The sequence below is a fragment of the Prinia subflava genome, chromosome 8, assembly GCF_021018805.1.
Source record: "Prinia subflava isolate CZ2003 ecotype Zambia chromosome 8, Cam_Psub_1.2, whole genome shotgun sequence".
NCBI lineage: Eukaryota > Metazoa > Chordata > Aves > Passeriformes > Cisticolidae > Prinia > Prinia subflava.
The window spans coordinates 15,276,078-15,299,745 of record NC_086254.1 but is presented as its reverse complement, the minus strand read 5'-3'; the positions used below and the strand labels follow the sequence as shown (position 1 = coordinate 15,299,745).

Sequence of the window (23,668 nt, the reverse complement as noted above, 5' to 3'; positions counted from 1 at the left end):
TTTATGGGATGGGGTCCATGGGATCCATGGGATGGGATGGGATCTGTGGGATGGGATCCATGGGATTTGGATGGGATTTATGTGATCCATGGGATGGGATTTATAGGATGGGATTCATGGGATCCATGGGATCCATGGGATGGGGTCCATGGGATTGAGATGGGGTCCACGGGATGGGATTTATGGGGTCCATGGGATTCATGGGATCCATGGGATCCATGGGATGGGCGCCGTGGCAGGAGGGAGGCGAGAACCAGCAGAGGAGCGAGTTTATTAGAAAATAAAGTGTTTAATAAAAGAGCAGCTCCTGCTCCCTTCACAGCACGGGGGAGGGCGCGGGGACAGCGACAGGGACGGGAGCAGGAGCAGGAGGAGGAGGAAGAGGAGGAGGGGGAGGAAGGGGAGGCGGCCCCTCCCCAGCCCGCCTCCATCCAGTGTTTCCAAATTCACACAACCACGGGAAAAGCCCGGGAGGGGCTCGGGGGGGTCCGGGAGCCGCTCAGGACCCCGCCAGGTAAATCCCTGCGGAGGAAAGGTGGGCACGGGGGAAAGGTGGGCACGGGGGGAAAGGTGGGCACGGGGGGAAAGGTGGGCACGGCGGAAAGGTGGGCACGGGGGGAAGGTGGGCACGGGGGGAAAGGTGGGCACGGGGGGAAAGGTGGGCACGGGGGGAAAGGTGGGCACGGGGGAAAGGTGGGCACGGGGGAGGGGGAGGGCACAGGGAGGGGAAGGGCACAGAGAGGAGAGGGGAAGGGCACAGAGAGGGGAAGGGCACGGGCTCGGGGCTGGCCCCAAACCCCGGGTGACCCCGGGCATTGCCCGGTGAGGGGGGAAAAAAGGAGTTTGGGGGGTGGGGAGGGGACCCCCGCGCCCCTCCCCCAGGATGGTGGAGAGAGGGAAGGGAACGTCTGGAAAAGGGATGGCAGCACCTCGGGGCCGTGGGGAGGCTGGGGAAGGGACCCTGAGCACCCCAAGGAGCAGGGACGGGACCCCGAGAGGGAATGGGACCCCCGAGCACCCCAGAAAAGGGACCCTGAGCACCCCAAGGAGCAGGGAAGGGTCCCCCAAGCATCCCAGGAAATGGAACCTGAGCACCCCAAAGAGCAGGGAAGGGACCCCGAGAGGGAATGGGACCCCCGAGCACCCCAGGAAAGGGACCCTGAGCACCCCAAAGAGCAGGGAAGGGACCCCCGAGCAGCCCAAAGGGCAAGGAAAGGACCCTAAATACCCCAGGGAAGGTACCCTGACACCCCAAGGAGCAGGGAAGGGACCCTGAGTGGGAATGGGACCCCCGAGCACCCCAGAAAAGGGAACCTGAGCACCCCAAAGAGCAGGAAAAAACCCTAAATACCCTAGGGATGAGACTCTAAATACCCCAGGGAAGGGACCTTAAAAATCCCAGGGAATGGACCCTAAATACCACAGGGAAAGGATCATAAATACCTCAAGGAAGGAACCCCAAACACCCTAAGGAGCAGGAAAAGGACCCTAAATACCCCAAGGAAAGGACCCTAAATACCCCAAGGAAAGGACCCCTTGCACCCCAGGGAAGGGACCCCCTGCTCCCCCAGCACCCAGGGGACGGGGAGAGGACCCCGCACCCCCCAAGGCAGTGGGGAAGGGACCCCCCCGTACCTGTAGCAAACCTCTTCTTGACCAGCGACATGCGGTACCCGGCGCCCGCCAGCTCCACCTCCACCCCCGACAAGGTGCTGCCCTCGCTGCTGAACTGGGCGGCCACGGGACTGGGCTTACTGGGCCCGCCCCGCGGCTCCCAGCTGGCCCAGAGCCGCCCGCAGCCTGGGGGGACAGCGCAGGGGTTGGAGGGGTCGGGAGCCCCCCAAACCCCGCGTCCCCACCCCCGGCAGGGCGGGCCCGGCCTCACCTCCCTGCCCCGGGGCGCCGGGGATGTCCAGCAGCTTCCAGAGCAGCCGCTTCTCCTCCAGGTTCCTGCCGGGGTAAGGGGGGGGTGGGCTCCAGCCCTCCACGCCCCCCAAAATCCAGCCCTTCCCGCCCAGCCCCACCCCATCAGCGACCCCAATTCCCGGCTCAAGGTTGCTGTTTCCCAGTACAGCATCCCCATTTTCCAGTCCAAGGTTCCCATTTCCCAATCTGGGGTCCCCATTTCCCAGTCTGGGGTCCCCTTCTCCCATCCTTGGGGGGAGATTCAGGACCCCACTCCATCTTGGGACCCCCATTCCTGTGCCCCCCACCCTGGGGGAGTTTGGGGCCCCCATCCCTGCATCTCCCACCCTGTTCAGCCTCAGGACCCCCATGCTTCCCACGCTCTGAGATTTTGAGACCCCAGACCCTGCATCTCCCACCCTGTGGGATTTTGAGACCCCAAATCCTGCATCTCCCACCCTGTTCAGCCTCAGGACCCCCATGCTTCCCACGCTCTGGGATTTTGAGACCCCAGACCCTGTATCTCCCACCCTGTGGGATTTTGGGACCCCAGACCCTGCATCTCCCACCCTGTGAAGATTCAGGACCCCAAACCCCGCATTTCTGACCTCATTCAGCCCCAGGACCCCAAACCCTGCATCTCCCACCTTGTGGGGGTTCAGCACCCCAGACCCTGCATCTCCCACCCCATTCAGCCCCGGGACCCCAGACCCCACGTTTCCCACCCTGTGGGATTTTGGGACCCCAGACCTTCCATCTTCCACCCTGTGGGATTTTGGGACCCCAGACCCTGCATCTCCCATGCTGTGAAGGGGTTCAGGACCCCAAACCCCTGCATCTCCCACCCTGTGGGGGTTCAGGACCCCAAACCCTGCATCTCCCACCCTGTTCAGCCTCAGAACCCCTCATCCCTCCATCCCCACCCTACTCAGGCTCAGGACCCCAGACCCCACGTTTCCCACCCTCTGGGTTTTTGGGACCCCAGACCCCACATCTCCCACCCTGTGAAGATTCAGGACCCCAAACCCCGCATTTCTGACCTCATTCAGCCCCAGGACCCCAGACCCCACGTTTCCCACCCTGTGGGATTTTGGGACCCCAGACCCTCCATCTCCCACCCTGTGGGATTTTGGGACCCCAGACCCTCCATCTCCCACCCTGTGGGATTTTGGGACCCCAGACCCTGCATCTCCCACCCCGTCCATCCCCATCACCCCCCTCCCCTCCCCTCCCCTCCCTCTCCCCTCTGCCCGGTACCAGCTGCCCGCGGGCTGCAGCCGCAGGTTGCTGAGGGGCTCCTCGAGGGGCAGCAGGACGTGCACGTTGCCCAGGGGCACGGGCAGCGCCAGGGCGGCCGCGTTGTAGCCGTACTCGACGCTGACCCGCGTGGAGCCGGGCGCGCAGTCCCAGCGCACGCAGAGCCGCAGCGGCGCCGCGCCGGGGCCCAGCCGCGAGAACTGCGGGGGCAGGGGGCGGCAGGGGGCGTCAGGGGGCACCCCGAGCCTGCCGGGACCGGGGGGGCACCCAGAGCCTGCCGAGACCGGGGTGAGACCCCCCCCCCGCACCCAGACCCTGCCGGGACCAGAGTGGGACCAGACCCTGCCAGGACCAGGGCAGGACCCCCCCCCCCCATACCCAGACCCTGCCGGGACCGGGGGTGCACCGAGACCCTACCAGAACCAGGGTGGGACCCCCACCCACACCCAGACCCTGCTGGGACCAGAGTGGGACCAGACCCTGCTAGGACCAGGGGGGGACACCCAGACCCTGCCAGGACCGGCGGGGCACCTGGACCCTGCCGGGACCGGGGAGGGGCACCCAGAACCTGCCGGGACCAGGGTGGGACCCCCACCCACACCCAGACCCTGCCGGGACCAGGGTGGGACCACCCCCCGCACCCATACCCTGCCGGGACCAGGGGAGCACCGAGACCCTGCCGGGACCAGGGGGGACACCCGGACCGTGCCAGGACCAGGGTGGGACCCCCACCAGGGTGGGACCCCCCCCCAGACCCTGCCGGGACCAGGGTGGGACCACCCCCCATCCTGTGGAAGTTCGGGAGCACAGAGCCTGCGTCTCCCACCTTGTGAAGGGTTGGGAGCCCAAACCCTGAATCTGCCACCCTGGGGGGGTTCAGAATCCCAAACCCTGAATCTCCCACCCTGTTCAAGCTCAGGACCCCAGACCCCACGTTTCCCACCCCATGAAGGTTCAGGACCCCAAACCCTGCACCTCCAACCCTCTGAAAGTTTAGGACCCCAAACCCTGCATCTCCCACCCTGTGGACGTTCAGGATCCCATCCCTGGGACGTGCAGGATCCTGCACCTCCCACCCTATTCAGCCTCAGCACCCCAGACCCCACATTTCCCACCCCCGGGGGGTCTCAGCACCCCCACCCCAGGGGCTCACCTGGTACTTGAGCAGAGCCACGTTGTAGTAGGAGGCGGCCGGGCTCTGCTCCGCCTGCCGCTGCAGCTGCCCCGTCAGCGCTGCCATGTTCAGCCAGAAGTCCTTGGTGCTGGGGTCGCTCTGCGAGGGGTCGCTGGGGGCGTGGGGGAAGGGGGCAGGCAGGGTGTGGGTGCCCCCAGAAGCTGGCACCCCAATACCCGGCTCCAAAGCGGCCCCACAGGGTGCCCAGAGCGCCGGGAACCCCGAAACTGAGCTCCCCTCATCGCTGCGTGCCCAGGGTGCCCAGAGTCCCCAAAATCCCCAAATCCCCAAATCCCAAAACTCAGCTCCCCTCATGGCTGCATGCCCAGAGCCCCCCAAATCCCAAAACTCAGCTCCCCTCATTGCTGCGTGCCCAGGGTGCCCAGAGCCCCCAAAATCCCCAAATCCCCAAATCCCAAAACTCAGCTCCCCATCACTGCATCCACTGCATCCCCTGGAACCCCCAAAACTCAGTTCCCTGTCCCTGTATCCCCAGGACACTCAGACCCCTGGGACCCCCAAAACTCAGCTCCCCATTGCTGCATCCCGGGGACACTCAGACCCCTGGGACCCCCCAAAACTCAGCTCCCCTCATCGCTGCATCCCTCAGCTCCTGAGAGCATCCCCAGGAAAACAGGGACACTCTGTACCCCAAAACCCACCCTCACCACTGCATCCATCACCTCCCAAGGCCCCTGTGCTCCTCCTGCACCCCAAAATCTGCCCCCATCACTGCACCCACACTTCCCAAAGTCCCTGTATCCCTCCAGACCCCCCCTGCACCCCATCACCAGCCCCCAAACGTGTGTCCCCCTCTGTCCCAGGCTGTTCCCATGTCCCCTTGTGTCCCCGCACCCACAGAGCAGCTCGGCATTGGGCAGGAACTGCTCGATGGCAGCTCCTGTACCCCAAAATCTGCCTCTCACCATGTCCCCCCCCCCGTGTCCCCGGTTGTCCCCGTGTCCCTCCCTGTGTCCCCAGGTGTCCCCACACCTGTAGAGCAGCTCGGCATTGGGCAGGAACCGCTCAATGGCAGCTCCTGTACCCCAAAATCCACCCTCCATCACTGCACCCACACTTCCCAAAGCCCCTGTGCCCCTCCTGTACCCCAAAATCCACCCCCCACCATGTCCCCCCTGTGCCCCAGGCTGTCCCCAGGTGTCCCCAGGTGTCCCCACACCTGTAGAGAAGCTCGGCGTTGGGCAGGAACCGCTCGATGGGAACTCCTGTACCCCACCACCAGCCCCCACAGCGTGTCCCCCCCGTGTCCCCCCCGTGTCCCTGGCTGTCCCCGTGTCCTCCCCGTGTCCCAGGCTGTCCCCAGGTGTCCCCAGGTGTCCCCACACCTGTAGAGCAGCTCGGCGTTGGGCAGGAACTGCTCGATGGCGCCCGCGTTGAGCAGCCTGAAGCTGAGCACGGGCGGGGCGGCGGCGCCGCCGAAGACGCGCACGATGCCCGCGGGGAAGGACATGGTCAGCTCGCCTGTCACCTTCACCAGGCAGCTGCGGGGACACTCGGGCTCAGGGGGACACCCCGGGCTGCAGGGGGGACCCCCCGGGGGCGAGAGGACCCTCCGAGCCCGGCACAAGGCTCAGGTGATATCTCAGATAAATTCTCTTATCTGAGATAAGAAACGCCGTGGGACAGGAGGGAGGTTGTTGGGAGGGAACTGGAGCTGGAAATGAGTTTAAAGGGATAAAAAGTGGTGCCCCTGAGTGGGAAATGGGTTTGTAGAGGATTCCCCAAGCCTGGCAGAAGGCTCAGGTGATATCTCAGATAAAATCTCTTATCTAAGAAATGCCGGGTGAGAAACGCCGTGGGACAGGAGGGAGGTTGTTGGGAGGGAAATGCAGCTGGAAATGAGTTTAAAGGGTTGAAAAATGGTGCCCCCGTGTGGGAAATGGGTTTGTAGGGGGTTCTCCAACTTATCTATATTATCTATATTATCTATATTATCTATATTATCTATATTATCTATATTATCTATATTATATACTGATTTATCTATATTATATATGAAGATTAACCCCGATCATGCTCTTTTTCTGAGCCAGAGATGGGGCAGCTGAGAGCAGCCTCAGAGATTTTGTCCCAATTTCTGTCTCATATGAAGGGTGAGACAATACAGGTAATAATCACACAATACCTGTGTGAAAACTCTGAGATAAGAAACGCCGTGGGACAGGAGGGAGGTTGTTGAGAGGGAAATGGAGCTGGAAATGAATTTAAAGGGATAAAAAGTGGTGCCCCTGAGTGGGAAATGGGTTTGTAGAGGATTCCCCAAGCCTGGCACAAGGCTCAGGTGATATCTCAGATAAAATCTCTTATCTAAGAAATGCCGGGTGAGAAACGCCGTGGGACAGGAGGGAGCTTGTTGGGAGGGAAATGCAGCTGGAACTGAGTTTAAAGGGTTGAAAAATGGTGCCCCCGTGTGGGAAATGGGTTTGTAGGGGGTTCTCCAACTTATCTATATTATCTATATTATCTATATTATCTATATTATCTATATTATATAGTGATTTATCTATATTATATATGAAGATTAACCCCGATCATGCTCTTTTTCTGAGCCAGAGATGGGGCAGCTGAGAGCAGCCTCAGAGATTTTGTCCCAATTTCTGTCTCATATGAAGGGTGAGACAATACAGGTAATAATCACACAATACCTGTGTGAAAACTCTGAGATAAGAAACGCCGTGGGACAGGAGGGAGGTTGTTGGGAGGGAAATGGAGCTGGAAATGAATTTAAAGGGATAAAAAGTGGTGCCCCCGTATGGGAAATGGGTTTGTAGAGGATTCCCCAAGCCCGGCACAAGGCTCAGGTGATGTCTCAGATAAATTCTCTTATCTGAGATAAGAAACGCCGTGGGACAGGAGGGATGTTTTGGAGAGGGAAATGGAGCTGGAAATGAGTTTAAAGGGATAAAAAGTGGTGCCCCAATATGGGAAATGGGTTTGTAGAGGATTCCCCAAGCCTGGCAGAAGGCTCAGGTGATATCTCAGATAAATTCTCTTATCTAAGAAATGCCGGGTGAGAAACGCCGTGGGACAGGAGGGAGGTTGTTGGGAGGGAAATGGAGCTGGAAATGAGTTTAAAGGGATAAAAAGTGGTGCCCCTGAGTGGGAAATGGGTTTGTAGAGGATTCCCCAAGCCTGTAACACCTGTACTGTCTCACCCTTCACAGGAGATTCCCTCATCACTGGAATGGGATGGGGGATAAAAATCTTTTTAAAATGGGATAAAACCTTTTTACATGGAATAAAATCTTTTAAAACTCCTCTCAGCTGCCCCATCTGGACCCCCCCGCCCCCCGGGACCCCTCCCCGGTACCTGTCGGCGTCGCGGCCCTTGAAGTAGGCGTGCACGTACTCGGTGAAGGCGGCGGCCACGGGCAGCGCGTCCTGCGAGCCCAGCACCACCGGGCTGGGGCCCCGCGACAGCCCTGGGGAGGGGGCGCGGGGGGTCAGGGCAGGGCCGGGAGGGGGTCCCGGTCCCTCCCCGCCCCTCCCCGGAGAGCCCCGGCACGCACCGAGCGCGGGCGGCGCCGCGGAGAAGAAGCCGCGCTCGCCCAGGCTGGCGGGGGCGGAGTGCGAGGGGCCGCAGCTCCAGGAGGGCGAGGGGCTCAGCGAGCGCGACTGCGGGGGCGAGGGGCGGCGGGTGGGTGTGTGCGCCCCCGGCCCCCGAATCCTGCACCCCTGCGGGCACAAATCCTGCATCCCTGCATCCCCAAATCCTGCACCCCTGCATCCCTGTATCCCCAAATCCTGCACCCCTGTATCCCCAAATCCTGCATCCCTGTATCCCCAAATCCTGCATCCCTGCATCCCCAAATCCTGCACCCCTGTATCCCAGTACCCCCAAATCCTGCATCCTTGTATCCCCAAATCCTGCACCCCTGTATCCCCAAATCCCGCATCCCTGTATCCCCAAATCCTGCACCTCTATATCCCCAAATCCTGCACCCCTGTATCCCCAAATCCTGCACCCCTGTATCCCTGTATCCCCAAATCCTGCACCCCTGCGGGCACAAATCCTGCATCCCTGTGGGCACAAATCCTGCACCCCTGTATCCCCAAATCCTGCACCCCTATATCCCCAAATCCTGCATCCCTGTATCCCCAAATCCTGCACCCCTATATCCCCAAATCCTGCACCCCTGCAGGCACAAATCCTGCATCCCTGTATCCCTGTACCCCCAAATCCTGCATCCCTGTATCCCTAAATCCTGCATCCCCACATCCCTAAATCCTGCATCCCCACATCCCTGCACCCCCAAATCCCCTCATCCCTAAATCCCCACATCCCCAAATTCCCACATCCCTGCATCTCTGTGTCCCTGCATCCCAAAATTTCATATCCCTGCAGCCCCAAATCCTGCATCCCTGCATATCCCTGAATTCCCAACCTCTATATCCCTGAATTCCCAAATCCCCACATCCCCAAACCCCCACATCCCCAAATTCCAAAACACTGCATCCCGCATCCCTCAATTCCCACGTCCCTGGATTCTCACACCCTTCCATCCCTGAACTCCCACATCCCCAAATCCCTCAATTCCACATCCCCAAATCCCTCAATTCCACATCCCTGCACCCCCAAATCCCCTCACCCCTTCCCCGCTCCATCACCCCCCTCCTCCCATTTCATTCCCCAGGCAAGCTCCTCCCAGTGCCCCCTTCCCAGCGCTGCCATTCCCACACTGGGAGCACTGGGAAGCCTGCCCGCCCCTCCCGGGGGTCCCCGCGCCCTCCCGGGGGTCCCCGCGCCCTCCCGGGGGTCCCCGCGCCCCCCGGCCCGCACCAGGTCGCTGTTGCTGCCCGCGGCCGGCCCCGCCGGCGGCCGCTTGGAGCGGGAGCGGCGCGGGGGGGCCACGAGAGGAACGTCCCGGTGGGCGGCGCCGGGCCAGGAGGGGGCGGAATCTGGGGAGGGGGGCACGAATGGGGGGTGAGGGGAGAGACCCGGCACGGCAGAACCCCCCCACCGGGATCCGGGACCCCCCCACCGGGATCCGGGACCCCCCCACCGGGATCCGGGACCCCCCCACCGGGATCCGGGACCAACCCTGGGGATCCAGGACTTCCCCCAAGGTCCAGGACCACCCCCCAGGGATCCAAAACCTCCCCCAGGGGACCCAGGATGCCCTCAGGGATCCAGGACCAGCCCTTGGGGATCCAGGACCCTCCACACCCCAGGATCCAGAACTCCCCAACTCCCCCCGGGATCCAGGACCAACCCCTGGGGATCCAAAACCTCCCCCCGGGGACCCAGGATGCCCTCAGGGATCCAGGACCATTCCCTGGGATCCAGAACTCCCCCCGGGATCCAGGAGCCTCCCCTGGAATCCAGAACACCCCCCTGGGGACGCAGGACCCCCCCCCGGGATCCAAAACCTCCCCCCGGGAATCCAGGACCACCTCCCGGGGATCCAGGGGGCTCAGAGATGCCGGGAGTTGGGCCGGGCTCAGCTCCGTTCTGGGGTGGGGTCGGGGGGTGGAGCTGGGGTGATGGGGGACAGAGTTTGGGGTGATGGGGGACAGAGTTTGGGGTGATGGGGGGCAGAGTTTGGGGTGATGGGGGCAGAGTTTGGGGTGATGGGGGGCACGGTTCAGGGCAATGGGGGCAGATTTAGGTGTTATGGGGGGACAGGGTCAAGGGCAATCGGGGTCAGAATTCGGGGTTATGGGGGCAGAGTTGGGGGTCACAGGGGGAAGAATTTGGGGTCATGGGGGAACAGGGTCAAGGATAATGGGGGCAGAGTTGGCAGGTCTGGGACTCAGATTTAGGGGTCACGGGGGAGCAGGGTTAGGGACCATGGGGGCAGAGTTGGGGGTCACGGGGGGCAGATTTAGGGGTCACGGGGGCAGATTTAGGGGTCAGGGAGGGGCAGCTCACCCCGCCACTCACCCGGCTCCGACTGCAGGGGGGGCGTCCCCGCCGGGCCCCCCCTCGCTCAGCCTCGCCCCCGGCCCCTGGCAGCCCCAGGGGGAGGGGCTGGAGGACTCCCCCCCGCTCGGGGGGGCCGGCGAGGAGGATGAGGAGGAGGCCGAGTTGGAGGAAGGCCGCGTCAGCGGGGGCTGCTCCCCGCCGGGGCTGCGGGCTCTGCCCCACGCCGGGGGCTCCCCGAAGGGATCCGGGGAGGGGGCTTCACGTGGGGTGGGGCCGCTGAGGCAGCGGCTGCGACCCCGGGGCGCGGCCCCCGCGTCCCCCCAGAGCCCCTCGGCGCCGGGGCCGCTGAAAACGGCGAAGCTGGGGGGCTCGGGGAGGCGGCCGGAGGGGCTGCGGGGCCGGGGGGGCCAGGCACTGCCGGGGGGCGGCGGTTTGGGGCCGGGGCTCTGCGGCGTGCCCGGCTGGGGGCTCCAGGGCCGCGAGTCGGGCGAGGGTCTGGGCGAGGGTCCGGGCGAGGGTCCGGGCGAGGGTCCGGGCGCGGGGTGCGAGGGCGAGTCCAGCCCCGAGTCCTCCACGTTCTCCGGGGACGAGGAGGAGAAGGGCGACGACGACGAGGTGAGGACGTAGGAGCGGGGGGCTGCGGGACAGCCCCCGGTCAGAGCGCGGACCCCTCCCCACGGTGGGGGGGGGTCTCATCCCAATCCCCCCAAATCCTCACCCGGGAATTCCTCTGCTTCGAACGCCGACTCCAGGGGGGGCCCGAAGAGAGCGGCCGAGGGCAGCGGGTCCTGGGGGGGCTTCCCGGGGCCGCTGGGACAGGGACAGAGCAGGGGGGGCGAGGGGGGTATCAAAGCCCACCCGGGACCCCCCAAGGATGGGGGGCGGCCACCCCATGGCACCCCAATCCCTCCCTGTCCCCTACCTGTTCACCTGCGCCGCCGGGAGACCCCGCCCCGCGCTGTCACCTGCGGGGAGAGGGGACAATGCAGCGCACCCCGCCCCCAGGACCCCTCCCGTGCCCCCCCAAACCCCCCAGGACCCCCCGGCCAGCCTCACCCGCCGCCAGTGTCCCCTCGGGGTCCGTGTCACCGGGGGCCGGGGTCAGGGATGCCGCGTGTCCTGCGGAGGGATGGCACCGTCACCGTGAGGGGACACGGGGTGGCTCGGGAGGGGTGGGGGGTCCCCAGGGGCTGGCGAGTGGACAGGGAATGGGGCTCAGGACGGGTGGGATGTCCCCAGGGAAGGGGGCTCAGGGAGGGTGGCACTGTCCCCAAGGAAAGGGGCTCAGGGAGGACACGATGTCCTCAAGGCAGTGGGCTCAGGAACGACACGATGTCCCCAAGGCAGGGGGCTCAGGAAGGGTGAGATGTCCCCAAGGAAAGGGGCTCAGGAACGACACGATGTCCCCAAGGCAGGGGGCTCAAGAATGACACAATGTCCCCAAGGCAGGGGGCTCAGGAATGACACGATGTCCCCAAGGAATGGGGCTCAGGATGGGTGAGATGTCCCCAAGGCAGGGGCTCAGGAAGGGTGGGATGTCCCCAAGGCAGGGGTCTCAGGGAGGACACGATGTCCCCAAGCAGCGCCCCTCAGCCTCACCGCCACCTCCCCAGTGCCACTTACGTGACGCCTGCCTCCTGACCGTGCCCTGCAAGGAGGAGAGACGGGCACAGCGCTGAGCTGAGACCCCGGGAACCCCGGGGGTCCCCTCGGTCCCCCCCCCCGCCCCCAGGCTCACCCCAACAACCCCGGGGGCCAGGATGAGATTCCCCACGGTGGCCTTGAGCTGCTCCACGGCGGCCTCGGCGCTGCCGGGCGCCTCCCGCGGCTGCACGGGCTTGATGCGCACGTAGAACTTGCGCGGCTCGTCCTCGTCGTAGTCCGAGTCGCTGGAGGAGCACCCGGCGGTCTCCGCCTCGCCTGAGCGCCCCCGAGTCAAGGCAATTCCCGCCTGGAATTCCCCCGGGATCCCACCGAGCCTCCCCCGGGTCGGGTTCTCCCCGGGAATCCCCGGGTGAGCGCCAAGGATACCGCGGGCGATGTCCGGGCGCACGGTGAAGCCGTCCTCGTCCACCTCCGGGCAGCCCTGCGGGGACACGCTGCGACATTGCCGGTGCTCCCGGCGCGGGGAGGGCGGCGCCGGGGCGGGGGGGCACCGGGACGCTCACCAGGTCGTTATCCGGGGATTCCCTGGGGGGACACGGGGAGAGTCAGGAGGGGCAGGGGGAGCGGGGGGTGGGATGTGGGGAGGATGGAGGGAGGGATGGGGGAACTCGGGGATGCGGGGATTTGGGGATGTGGGAATTTGGGGATGTGGGGATTTGGGGATGTGGGAATTTGGGGATGTGGGGATTCGGGGATGTGGGAATTCGGGGATGTGGGAATTCGGGGATGTGGGAATTTGGGGATGTGGGAATTCAGGGATGTGGGAATTCAGGGATGTGGGAATTCGGGGATGTGGGAATTCGTGGATGTGGGAATTCGGGGATGCAGCATGCAGGAATTCAGGGATTTGGGGATATAGGATGTGGGAATTCGTGGATGCGGGAATTTGGGGATGCAAAGCTGCCAGGATGCAGGGCTGCTGAGATGCAGGAATGCAGGGATGCCAGGGTGCAGGGATCCAGGGACAGGATGCAGGAATGCTGGGATGTGGGAAATGCTGGCATGCAGGAATGGGATGCAGGGATGCCAGGGAGAGGATGCAGGAATGCTGGAATGTGGGAATACTGGAATGCAGGAATGGGATGCAGGGATGCCAGGGAGAGGATGCAGGAATGCTGGAATTTGGGAATGCTGGGATGCAGAAATGCAGGAACGGCATGCAGGAATGCCAGGGCAGGGATGAAGGAATGCCAGGATGCAGGAATGGGATGCAGGGAGCCGGGATGCAGGGACACAGGGATGCAGGGATGCAGGAATGGGATGCAGGGACACAGGGATGCAGGGACGCAGGAATGCCGGGATTCAGGAATGCCGGGATTCAGGCCCTTACACGGCATCGCGCTCCCGCTCCTTACGGCTCAGGCCCGGGATCCGGAACGCTTTGCTCCGGCTCCTCTTGGGTCCTGGGGAAAGCAGGAACGGGGTGAGGAAGAGCCCCCGCAGCGCCCGGGATTCCCAGCGGGATGCAGACGTACTTGCCTTCCTGCGCTGGAGCCAGCCGGTACTCCTCGAAATCCAGCGCTCCTGCGGGGAGAGCGGGACCAGCTGGGATCAATGGGATCAATGGGATCAGCCCGGGATCAATGGGATCAATGGGATCAATGGGATCAGCCCGGGATCAATGGGATCAGCCTGGGATCAATGGGATCAGCCTGGAAATCGGCCCAGGATCAATGGGATCAGCCCGGGATCAATGGGATCAATGGGATCAGCCTGGGAATCGGCCCAGGATCAATGGGATCAATGGGATCAGCCCGGGATCAATGGGATCAGCCTGGGAATAGGCCCAGGATCAATGGGATCAGCCCGGGATCAATGGGATCAGCACGGGAATCAGCCTGGGATCAATGGGATCAATGGGATCAGCCCGGGATCAATGGGATCAGCTGGGACCAGCCTGGGAATCAGCCCGGGATCAATGGGATCAGCCCAGGATCAGCCCTGGATCAGCCTGGGATCAATGGGATCAGCCCGGGATCAGCCCGGGATCAGTGGGATCAGTCCAGAATCAGCCTGGGATCAGCCTGGGATCAGCCCGGGATCAACCAGGGATTAATGGGATAAACCTGGGATTAGCCTGGATAAACCAGGATCAGCCTGGGATCAGTGGGATCAGCCTGGATAAGCTGGGATCAGCCTGGGATCAGCTCAGGATCAGGCTGGGATCCCCAGGATTAGCCTGGGATCAGTGGGATAAGCCCGGGATCAGCCTGGATAAGCCTGGATCAGTGGGATCAGCCAGGAGCAGTCCTGGATCAGCCCCAGATCAACTGGGATCAGTGGGATCAGCCTGGAAATCAGCCTGGATAAGCTAAGATCAGCCTGGGATCAGTCTGGGATCAGCCCAGGATCAGTCTGGGATCAGCCCAGATCAGTGGGATCAGCCCAGATCAGTGGGATCAGCCCAGGATCAGCCCAGATCAGTGGGATCAGCGGGATCAGGGATCCACCCGTGCCCAGGTGGGACCCCAGCCTCACCTGGCCGCTCTCTCCCCGTGCCCTTGCTCTCGGCAAACCTCCGCAGCAGCATCTCCGTGCCGATGTTCTCCACGTTCTGCTTGAACTCCTCGTGGACCTGGGGGGGAAAAAAGGGGGAAGGGGGCATGGAATGAAGAGGGAAAACGGGAATGGGGAGGGGTCTCACCTGGGGACTCACCTGGCCGATCTGGACGTGGGTGTCCTCCACGGAGTGGGAGTAGGAGCCGATGAGCCCCTTCATGTGCCGCAGGTGGGCTTCCTCCACCTCCTGGAAGCGCTGGGGAGGGGAAAAATCGAGGGGTCAGGAAAGGGGGGGACAGCCCCAGGGACGGGCAGCTGGGCAGGGAAGGGGTTGGGATGGGTGGGATGTGCCCGTGGAAGGGTTTGAGATGGGTGGGATGTCCCCAGGTGGGCAGGGAAGAGTTTGGGATGGGCGGGATGTCCCCATGGAAGGGTCTGGGAAGGGTGGGACGTCCCCAGGGACATGGAGGGGGTTTGGGAAGGGTGGGACGTCCCCAGGGACATGGAGGGGGTTTGGGATGGGTGGGATGTCCCCATGGAAGGGTTTGGGAAGGGTGGGATGCCCCCAGGGGTCACCGGACAGGGAAGGAGCTCAGGGAGGGTGGCAATGTCCCCAAGGCCTGGCACAGCCAGGGTGGCACATGCCCAAGGGACAGCACCCCCAAGGAATGGGGCTCAGCCAGGGTGGCAATGTCCCCATGGAAGGGCGGCGTGTCCCCAGTGCCCATCCCTTCCCAAATTCAATGTTCGTCCCTTTCCCCATCCCATCCTGCCCATCCCTGCCCAAATCCCACCAGTGCCCATCCCTGCCCAAATCCTGGCTGTGCCCACTCCTCTCCCCAATCCCCCCTGCCCGTTCTTTCCCCAATCCCTCTCTGTCCATCCCCTTTCTCCAATCCCACCCTGCCCATCCCTTCCCCAAATTCTCCCAATGCCCATCCATCTCCCCAATCCCCCCTGCCCATTCTTTCCCCAATCCCCCCTGCCCACCCCTCTCCCCAATCCCATCAATTCCAACCCCTCTCCCCAGTCCCATCGGTTCCCACCCCTCTCCCCAATTCCCCCATCCATCCCCTTTCCCCTATCCCACCCAGCCCACCCCTTCCCCAAATTCCCCCAATGCCCATCCATCTCCCCAATCCCCCCAGCCCATTCTTTCCCCAATTCCCCCATCCATCCCCTCTCCCCAATCCCACCCTGCCCATCCCTTCCCCAAATTCCCCCAATGCCCATCCCTCCCCCCAGTCCCATCAATTCCCATCCCTCTCTCCAGTCCCATCAGTTCCCACCTCTCTCCCCAATCCCCCTCTGTCCATCCCCTTTCTCCAATCCCACCCAGCCCATCCCTTTCCCAAATCCCATCAGTTCCCACCCCTCTCCCCAATCACCCCCGTCCATCCCCTTTCCCCAATCCCACCCAGCCCATCCCTTCCCCAAATTCCCCCAGTGCCCACTCCTCTCCCCAATCCCCCCTGCCCGTTCTTTCCCCAATCCCTCTCTGTCCATCCCCTTTCTCCAATCCCACCCTGCCCATCCCTTCCCCAAATTCTCCCAATGCCCATCCCTCTCCCCAGTCCCCCCAGCCCATTCTTTCCCCAATCCCCCTCTGTCCATCCCCTTTCCCCAGTCTTCCCTGCCTACCCCTCTCCCCAATCCCACCCAACCCATCCCTTTCCCCAATCCCATCGGTTCCCACCCCTCTCCCCAATCCCCCCCATCCATCCCCTTTCCCCAATCCCACCCAACCCATCCCTTTCCCAAATCCCATCGGTTCCCACCCCTCTCCCCAAATCCCCCCTGCCCACCCCTGCCCTGCCCACCACGGCCGAGTCCAGCATGCGCTGCTCGAAGTCGGCGCGGGCAGCGTTGTACTTCTCCACCGCCCTGCGCAGCGCCTCGCCCGCCTTGCGCGACTTCAGCTCCGCCTGCGGGGACAGGGGACAGTCAGGGAGGGGACAGGGACAGCCGGGGAACAGCCGGGAGGGGACAGGGACAGCCAGGGGACAGTCAGGGGACAGCCAGGGGACAGGGATCATCAGGAATGGGACAGGGACAGAGATCCTCAGTGAGGGGACAGGGGACAGCCGGGAGGGGACAGGGATCCTCAGGGAGGGGACAGGGGACAGCTGGGAGGGGACAGGGACAGAGATCCTCAGGGAGGGGACAGGGGACAGCCAGGGGACAGCCGGTGGACAGGGATCGTCAGGAACAGGATGGGGGACAGGGATCGTCAGGGAGGGGACAAGAGATAGCCAAGGGACAGCCAGGGGACAGCCAGGGGACAGCCGGGGGACAGCCGGGGGACAGCCGGGGGACAGCTGGGAGGGGACAGGGATCCTCAGGGAGGGGACAGGGGACAGCTGGGGGACAGGGACAGGGATCATCAGGAACAGGACAGGGACCAGCCAGAGGACAGGGGACAGCCAAGGGACAGCCAGGAGAATGACAGGGACAGTCAGGGAGGGGACAGGGACCACCCAGGTGGGACAGCCAGGGGACAGGGATGGTCAGGGATCCCACCCAGGGGGGAACAGGAACCATCCAAGGGAGACAGGAACAATCAGAGGGTCAAGAATCACCAGGGAAGGGACAAGGACCACAGAGGGGGGTGACAGTGACCACAGGGAGGAGGAATAAGAACCACCACGAGGGGATGGGGACCACTGAGAGGGACTCGGGGACCACCAGGGAAGGGACAGGAGCCACCAACAGGAACCGGGGACCACCCAGGGAGACACAGGGACCACTGAGAAGGACTCAAAGACCACCAAGAGAGGGACAGGAGCCACCAACAGCACCCAAGGACCACCCAGGGGGACCCAGGGACCACTGAGGGAGAGTCAGGAACCACCAGGGAAGGGACAGAAGCCACCAACAAGAGCCAGGGACCACCCAGAGGGGACTCAGGGACACCAACAGGAGCCTGGGACCATTCAGAGGGACCCAGGGACCACTGAGGAGGACTCAAGGACCACCAAGGAATGGACAGGAGCCACCAACAGGAGCCTGAGACCATTCAGGGGGACCCAGGGACCACCAGGGAAGGGACAGAAGCCACCAACAGGAACCAAGGGACCACCATGGGGGACCCAAGGACACCAACAGGAACCCGGGACTACCCGGGGGGACAGAAAACCACCAGAGGGAGGGAGAGGGACCCCCAGGGGGAGGGACAGGGACCCCGGGGGGAGGGACAGGGACCCCGGGGGGAGAGACAGGGACCCCGGGGGGAGGGACAGGGACCCCGGGGGATGTCACCTTGTCGATCTCCTTCTGGCTGGTGCCCTCCTTGCGCAGCCTCTCGTACTCCTGGCACTTGCTGTGGTAGCTCTCCTTGGACTTGGGCAGCAGCTGGGCCACGCCGTGCAGGAGCTGCACGGCCTCCAGCGTGCCCGACACCTCCTCCTTGGACTGCCAGGGGACACCACGGTGGGCTGGGGTGGCCCTGGGGACACCAGGGGTGGGGACAGGAGGGGGACAGGGCCAGTACCTTCTTGTGCACCCGGCCCTGCTCCTCGCCGTAGCGGGAGATCTCCTTGATGAGGTCGTGCAGCTTCTTCATCAGCTCCAGGTGGCACAGGGCCAGCTTGTCCGAGGAGATGCGGAAAACCTCCCAGAGCGGGGCGAAGGTCCTGCTCGGAGGGCCACCAGGGGGGTCACCGAGGTCCCCAGGGCCACCCTGGGGTGCCCCGGAGCCGCCCCGTACCCCAGCTGGGTGCCGTTGGTGGCCATCTTCGAGAGCTTCACCATGGCCTTGGCGTAGTTCTCCTCGATGGCAGCCCTGGGGAGGGGTTTGGGTAGAGACAGGGTTTGGGGGGGTTTGGGATGGGGACAGGGTTTGGGGGGGTTTTGGGGTGCAGACAGGGTTTGGGGGGTTTGGGATGGATGGAGGGTTTGGGATGGGGACAGGGTTTGGGGATGGGGACAGGGTTTGGGATGGGGACAGGGTTTGGGATGGGGACAGGGTTTGGGGGGGTTTGGGATGGGGACAGGGTTTGGGGATGGGGACAGGGTTTTGGGGGGTTTGGGATGGGGACAGTGTTTGGGGGGTTTGGGATGGATGAAGGGTTTTGGGGGGTTTGGGATTGGGAACAGGGTTTGGGGGGTGTTTTGGGGTGCAGACAGGGTTGTGGGGGGGTTGGGATGGGGTCAGGGTTTTGGGGGGTTTGGGATGGGGACAGGGTTTGGGGGGCTTTGGGATGGGGTCAGGATTTTGGGAGGGTTGGGATGGAGACAGGGTTTGGGATGGATGAAGAGTTTGGGGGGTTTGGGATGCAGACAGGGTTTTGGGGACCCTCCCCGCCCTCACAGGGATTTTTGGGGACCCTCCCCGCACCCCCACAGGGATTTTTGGGGACCCCCCCCCGGGTCGTGCCCACCCCCGGGTACCTCTCCCGGACGAAGTCGGCGAGCTCCTTGGTGGAGATCTGCCCGTGCTTCATGTTGTGGTAGAGCACGTCGAAGCCGTGGTTCTTCTCGCCCTGCCAGGGGACCCCTCCCCACCCTCAGATCCCAAATCCCCAATCCCCCCACCCCCTTTTTCCCTGGGAGCACCGGGATCAGCGTTAGCAGCGCCCCAAACCCCCCAAAATGGGGCGCTGAGCCCCCCACCCCAACCAGAACCAGCCCCAGGTGCTCCCCAGGCAGGGCTGGGGTGACCCCCAAAGCCCCCCGAGATTATTTTGGGTGCTTCCCCCCACCCACAAAGCGGCGTCACCTCAGCCCCCTCCCACCAGCCGCGCTGGGGGCGCAGGTGAACCCGCAGGGGAAACTGAGGCAGGAGGAAGAGGAAGGTGGCGGCAGCAGCCAGAGGAACCAGGAAGCGCCACCCACGTGACTTCCCCCCATTCCCCCCCCCCCAGGCTTGGGGACCCCCATGGGGGGGGGACAGCGATGTCACCGCAGCCGGGAGACCCCCAGACCCCCCTCCCCCAGGCACCGCCCATCCCCCGGTTAATTAATCAACAGCATTAACGGAAATTAACGGGCATTAACGGGCCTGGAAAATCAACGAGCCTCAAGGGCTTTGGGGGGTTCTCTGAGGGTGGGGGGCACCCAAGGGTGGGGGGTCCCGGCTTACCCAGAAGTGCTCGGTGAAATAGGACATCTTGAGGGGGGGACAGCGGCGCGGGGACCCCGCAGCTCAACTCGCGGTGCCCTGCGGGGACACCGGGGCTTTACCGGGGCTTTACCGGGGGGGGGTTCCGGGGTGTGGGGGGGCTCAGCGGGGTCGCCCCCCCCCCCCCCGCCCTTTACCGGTTTTCCCGGGAAAACGCAGCCCCGTGGCCATGGAAACCGCAAGGTGCTCCCTCCGCCCTCCCCTCCCCTGCAGCGACCCCTCCCCAAGGTGAGCGGCACCCCGGGGCACCGGGGGGGGCACCGGGGGGGCACCGGGGCGGCGCTGGGCCCGACACCGGATACGCAGATCAATAATAAATGAGCGGCGGCTGCGGGCGGCCGCGGCTGCTCCCGCACCCCGCCCTGCCCGACCCCCCCCGAGCCCCCCAAAAACTCCCCCCAAAACACCCCCGAAAAAAAAATCCGAGTATCCCGACCTCCCCCTCCTCACCCCAAAATTGCCGTGCTGGGGGTCCCCCAAGCTGAGCAGCCCCCCCGAAACACCCCCAGATGTGTCCCCCACCCCAGATGTGCCCCCCACCCCAGATGTGCCCCCCCAGCCCGGGCTGTGCCCCCCCCGCCCCGGCCCCGCTCCCCCCCCAAGCCCCGAAGAAAAACAGGAAACCCCAAAAATTCGCGCCTGGTTGGCGCCACCCGAGGAGGCCCCCCCCGAGACTCACCCTGGGCTCTTGCGGGGTTCGCGGGGCCCCCCCGAGCATCCTCGGCGTGCCGGGGGTCTGGGGGGGTTAAAGGGGGGGTCAGGGCCCGCTGCAGCCCCCCCAAAACCCGCTCCGAGCCCCCCCCCCGGTGCCTCCGCACGGGCTCGGCCACCTGTGTCACCAACGGGGCGGGCTCGGCGCGGCCCCCCCGCTCCCCGCCGGGCAAACCGGGGGGGGAAAAGCTGGGAGGGGTCTCAGGGGGGGCTCGGGGCCCGCAGGACCCCCCCCCCCCACCCCCCCCAGCCCCGCCGGTCCCGGGCGGCCGCAAACGCCACGAACGCGCCCGCCGGCCAAAGTCCCCGGTGGTGGCCGCGGCCACCGAGTCCCGGAGCGGGACGGGGGGTGCGGGGTGGGGGTTGCGGGGTGGGGGGGCTGCGGCGGGGGCACCCCGGGGACCCCCCCGGTCCCTGCGCCCCCCAAACCGGGCGGTTGTGGCCACCCGCAGCCGTGACCTTCAGCGGGGCGCGGGGGGCGCGGGGGGCGCGGGGCAGCCCCGGAGGATACGGCGGGATCGGAGAGGGAGGGGGGCGGTTCGGTACCGGGGGGGGGCTGAGCACCCCAAAACCCACCGGGAACGGGAGGCACGGCGGGGAGGGCGGGGGGAGTGCACCCCTAAAAATACAGAAAAAAAACCCAAAAGGAGGGAAAGCGCCGGAGCGAGCCCTGCACCTGCAGCGGGGGGAGGCGGCGGGGGGGCCGCCCGCAGCACCGGCAGCGGGACCGCGGCCAGCGGGGCTGCACCGGGGCACCGGGGCTGTATTAACGGAGGGCGCGGTGCGGTGCGGCGGGGCGCGGTGCGCAGCCACGGGAGGGAGATCTCCGGTACGGCAATGGGGGGGCGCGGGGCTGCACCCCCGCACCGCGGCGAGGGCGATGCTGCGGGGGCGGCGGGGCGCGGGAACGGCGGGACCGGGGGGCTGCGCGGCGGGGCAGAGGCGGGGGGGACTCTGAGGCGGGTCCGGTGTGCGGGGCCCGGGCTCGGTGGCCGCTCCGGGGAGGACGCGGGACTCACCTGCGGGGCCGCCGCCGCCCCCGCCCCGCTCCGCTGCCGCCGCCGCCGCCCCGGGACCGCGCCGGGACCGCGCCGCGGGGCGGAGCCGGCCACGCCCCCTCCCGCCGAGCCGCGCTGCCATTGGCCAGCGCTCCCGGCAGCGGTGACCGCAGCCAGCGGCCGCCGCCTCCCATTGGCCGAGGCGCCGCCGCGCCGCGCGCGGGGAGGGGGCTGATTTGCATTTTTAAAGGGGCCGCCGCCCCGAGAGCGCGGCGGGAGCGGCGCCGGGGGGAGATGCGCGAGCGGAGCCGCCTGCACCGGAGAGCCGGAGCTGTCGCCTTCTCCCGGTTGTCACCGATCCCAAGCTGTCACACCCTCCCCATTCCCAGGGCTGCCGCTCCCTGTGCTCGCCGTGCCGCTCCCGGTGCAGCGGCTCCCGCCCGCGCCCCCCGTTGTCACCGCAGCCGCCGTCCCGGGCTGTCCCCGCCGGTGCCAGCCGGTGCCTCGCACGCCGCTGAGCTCATGCCCCGGCTCCGGCTGTCACGGGCGCAGCTGCGGCAGCAGGCACGGAGGCGTCCCCGCGGGCAGGGAGGGACATTCCCGGCGGGCGGGGCGGGGACATTCCCGTATTCCCGCCGGGAATTCACCGAGCATCCCGCCGGGAATTCACCGAGCATCCCGCCGGTTCCTACCGGGGGAGCCGCGCCGGTCCCGCGGTGCCACCGGAGCTGCGGCGGCGGGTGCGTCACGCGGCGGCTCCGGTTACGCCGCCTTTTGTCCCCGCCGCACCTGGCAGGTGTCACCGCGCCCGGGTGGCAGTGCCAGGCCCGGCCCCGGTGGCACCGCGGCAGCGCCGGGGGGGCTCCGGGGGGGCGGCTCGGAGACCCCTCCCCAGCTGCACGCACGGCTCAGGCGGTGCCACCACGAGCAGTGTCACCTCCGTGACCCCGCGGTGTCCCCGCGTGTGGCAGCCACCAAAGGGGGGGGTAATGGCGGTGAAGCCCCCTCCCCAAAAGCCAAAGCCACTGGGCAAACAGCGGAGTGGGGGGCTCAGAGGGGGCTGGGGGGGACAAGGGACAGCCCCGGGGCCAGCCCCGGGCACGGGGGTCACATCGGGGCTCCAGGGGACCGAGCCCCCCCCAGGAATGGCCGAGGAGCCCCCTCCCCAAAACAGCCCCCGATGGAGCAACGGGGCTGGGAACGAGGAGATTTTGGGGAAGGGGAGGTTTGGGATGGGCTGGGAGGGGTGGGAAGGGGAATTGGGGGGTGGGAAGGGGAATTTGGGGTGGGCACGGGGAATTTGGGGTGGGCACGGGGGGCTTTGAGGGGGTTTTGCCCCCCGGTCCTGCCAGGGCGGGGGCTGAGCACAGGGACACGGGGATCCCTCCCACCCCCGCAGCACCGAGGAGGTTCCAAACCCCCCTAAAATCCCAAAAAAAGCTGCGGGGGAGGGCAGCGGCTGCAGCCCCCCCCCCTCCTCCTCCTCCTCCTCCTCGCGGGGCCGGGGGCGGCGGGGCCGGGATGCAGGGATGGGATGCAGGGATGGGATGCAGGGATGGGATGCAGGGATGGGGATGGCGTTGTCATGGCAACCCCGCATCCAGCCTCAGCCTCGGCGCTGCCGCAGCGCAGCCACGGCCCCCCCGACCCCTCTCCGACCCCCCCGGGTGACACCCTGGACCACCCCCCCACCCAAAATTCCTCCTCCCATCACCAGCTGCAACCCCTCCCCCGAAAAAACCACCCAAAATCCCTTTCCCACCTCACGGTACAACCCCAAACCCCCCTACAAAGGCTGAGCTCAACCCATCCCTTCCCACCCCTTCCCCAAACAATCCCCAAATCCATGGAAACCCCCCAAAAAACCAACAAAATAAATAAAAAAAAACACCCCAGGAGACAAAGATCCACTGGGAATGATCCTCTTTAATGCTCATTTTCCACACATTTGCCAAACGGGAAGGTGGCGTGCAAGACGGGGAGCGTGTGCCGGTGGCCACGGGGGGCAGGGGCTGGGTTTTGGGGGGGTGGGCGAGGGTTTTGGGGGGGCCACAGCCACCCCAGACACCCCCCAAAAATACCCCCAAACCTTCCAGCTGAGGGGGAAAAAATAAAAGATATAAAGCACTAAAGGTGAAACATTCAGTGCCCCCTCCCCGAACACGACGATACAATCAAAGGTAAAAGCCCCCACATGGGCATTTATGGAGGGGGGGGAAGGGGGCGAAGATAAATAACCCCCCCCTCAAAAAAAGCGACCAAAAAAAAAGGTTTGGTTTCTTCAGTTTTCACGATTTTTTTGTCTTTTTTTTTTTTAATTATTTATTTTATCTTAAAAAGTCATTACAAAAAGAGCCATCGAGGAGCCTCCTACAAAAACGGGTTAGTGTTTGTCACGGGGGGAGGGGGGATTTGGGGGGGGTCTTCACGTTTTGTGTCCCCCCTCCAAACCC

The 23,668-nt window shown here is 64.9% G+C and overlaps 1 protein-coding gene across 2 annotated transcripts; it reads right to left on the bottom strand.

Annotated features, from left to right (window-relative positions):
* Positions 1 to 271: 271 nt before the first annotated feature.
* FCHO1 (FCH and mu domain containing endocytic adaptor 1) lies at positions 272 to 21,315 on the bottom strand. Of its 2 annotated transcripts, none has more exons than XR_010081098.1 (29): positions 21,237 to 21,315; positions 20,186 to 20,242; positions 19,468 to 19,545; positions 18,777 to 18,868; positions 18,094 to 18,168; positions 17,878 to 18,019; positions 17,646 to 17,798; positions 16,208 to 16,312; positions 14,545 to 14,643; positions 14,367 to 14,463; positions 13,368 to 13,412; positions 13,219 to 13,291; positions 12,392 to 12,413; positions 12,255 to 12,309; positions 11,962 to 12,143; positions 11,847 to 11,871; positions 11,280 to 11,342; positions 11,146 to 11,188; positions 10,942 to 11,033; positions 10,242 to 10,860; positions 9,138 to 9,256; positions 7,867 to 7,972; positions 7,668 to 7,779; positions 5,683 to 5,838; positions 4,316 to 4,448; positions 3,163 to 3,362; positions 1,886 to 1,950; positions 1,636 to 1,800; positions 272 to 522 (listed from the first exon to the last, which is right to left on the bottom strand). XR_010081098.1 is itself a non-coding variant. In XM_063403403.1 (29 exons), the coding sequence occupies exons 3-29, from the start codon at positions 19,492 to 19,494 to the stop codon at positions 500 to 502; spliced, it is 3,072 nt and encodes a 1,023-aa protein (XP_063259473.1). In that variant the 5' UTR covers positions 19,495 to 19,545; positions 20,186 to 20,242; positions 21,237 to 21,315; the 3' UTR covers positions 272 to 499. The 2 variants fall into 2 exon arrangements, 1 of the variants encoding a protein (XP_063259473.1); XM_063403403.1 differs by having other exon boundaries at positions 9,138 to 9,265; positions 10,267 to 10,860.
* Between the last annotated feature and the right edge of the window lie 2,353 nt (positions 21,316 to 23,668).

Excerpts from the sequence above, each read along its gene's own strand:
- FCHO1 (XM_063403403.1), bottom strand. The coding sequence starts at position 19,494 with ATGTCCTATTTCACCGAGCACTTCTGG. Across the intron at positions 7,973-9,137 it reads CGGGCAGCAACAGCGACCTG|TCGCGCTCGCTGAGCCCCTC; the intron begins GTGCGGGCCGGG and ends TCGCCCCCGCAG. Across the intron at positions 3,363-4,315 it reads TGGCTCTGCTCAAGTACCAG|TTCTCGCGGCTGGGCCCCGG; the intron begins GTGAGCCCCTGG and ends CTGCCCCCGCAG.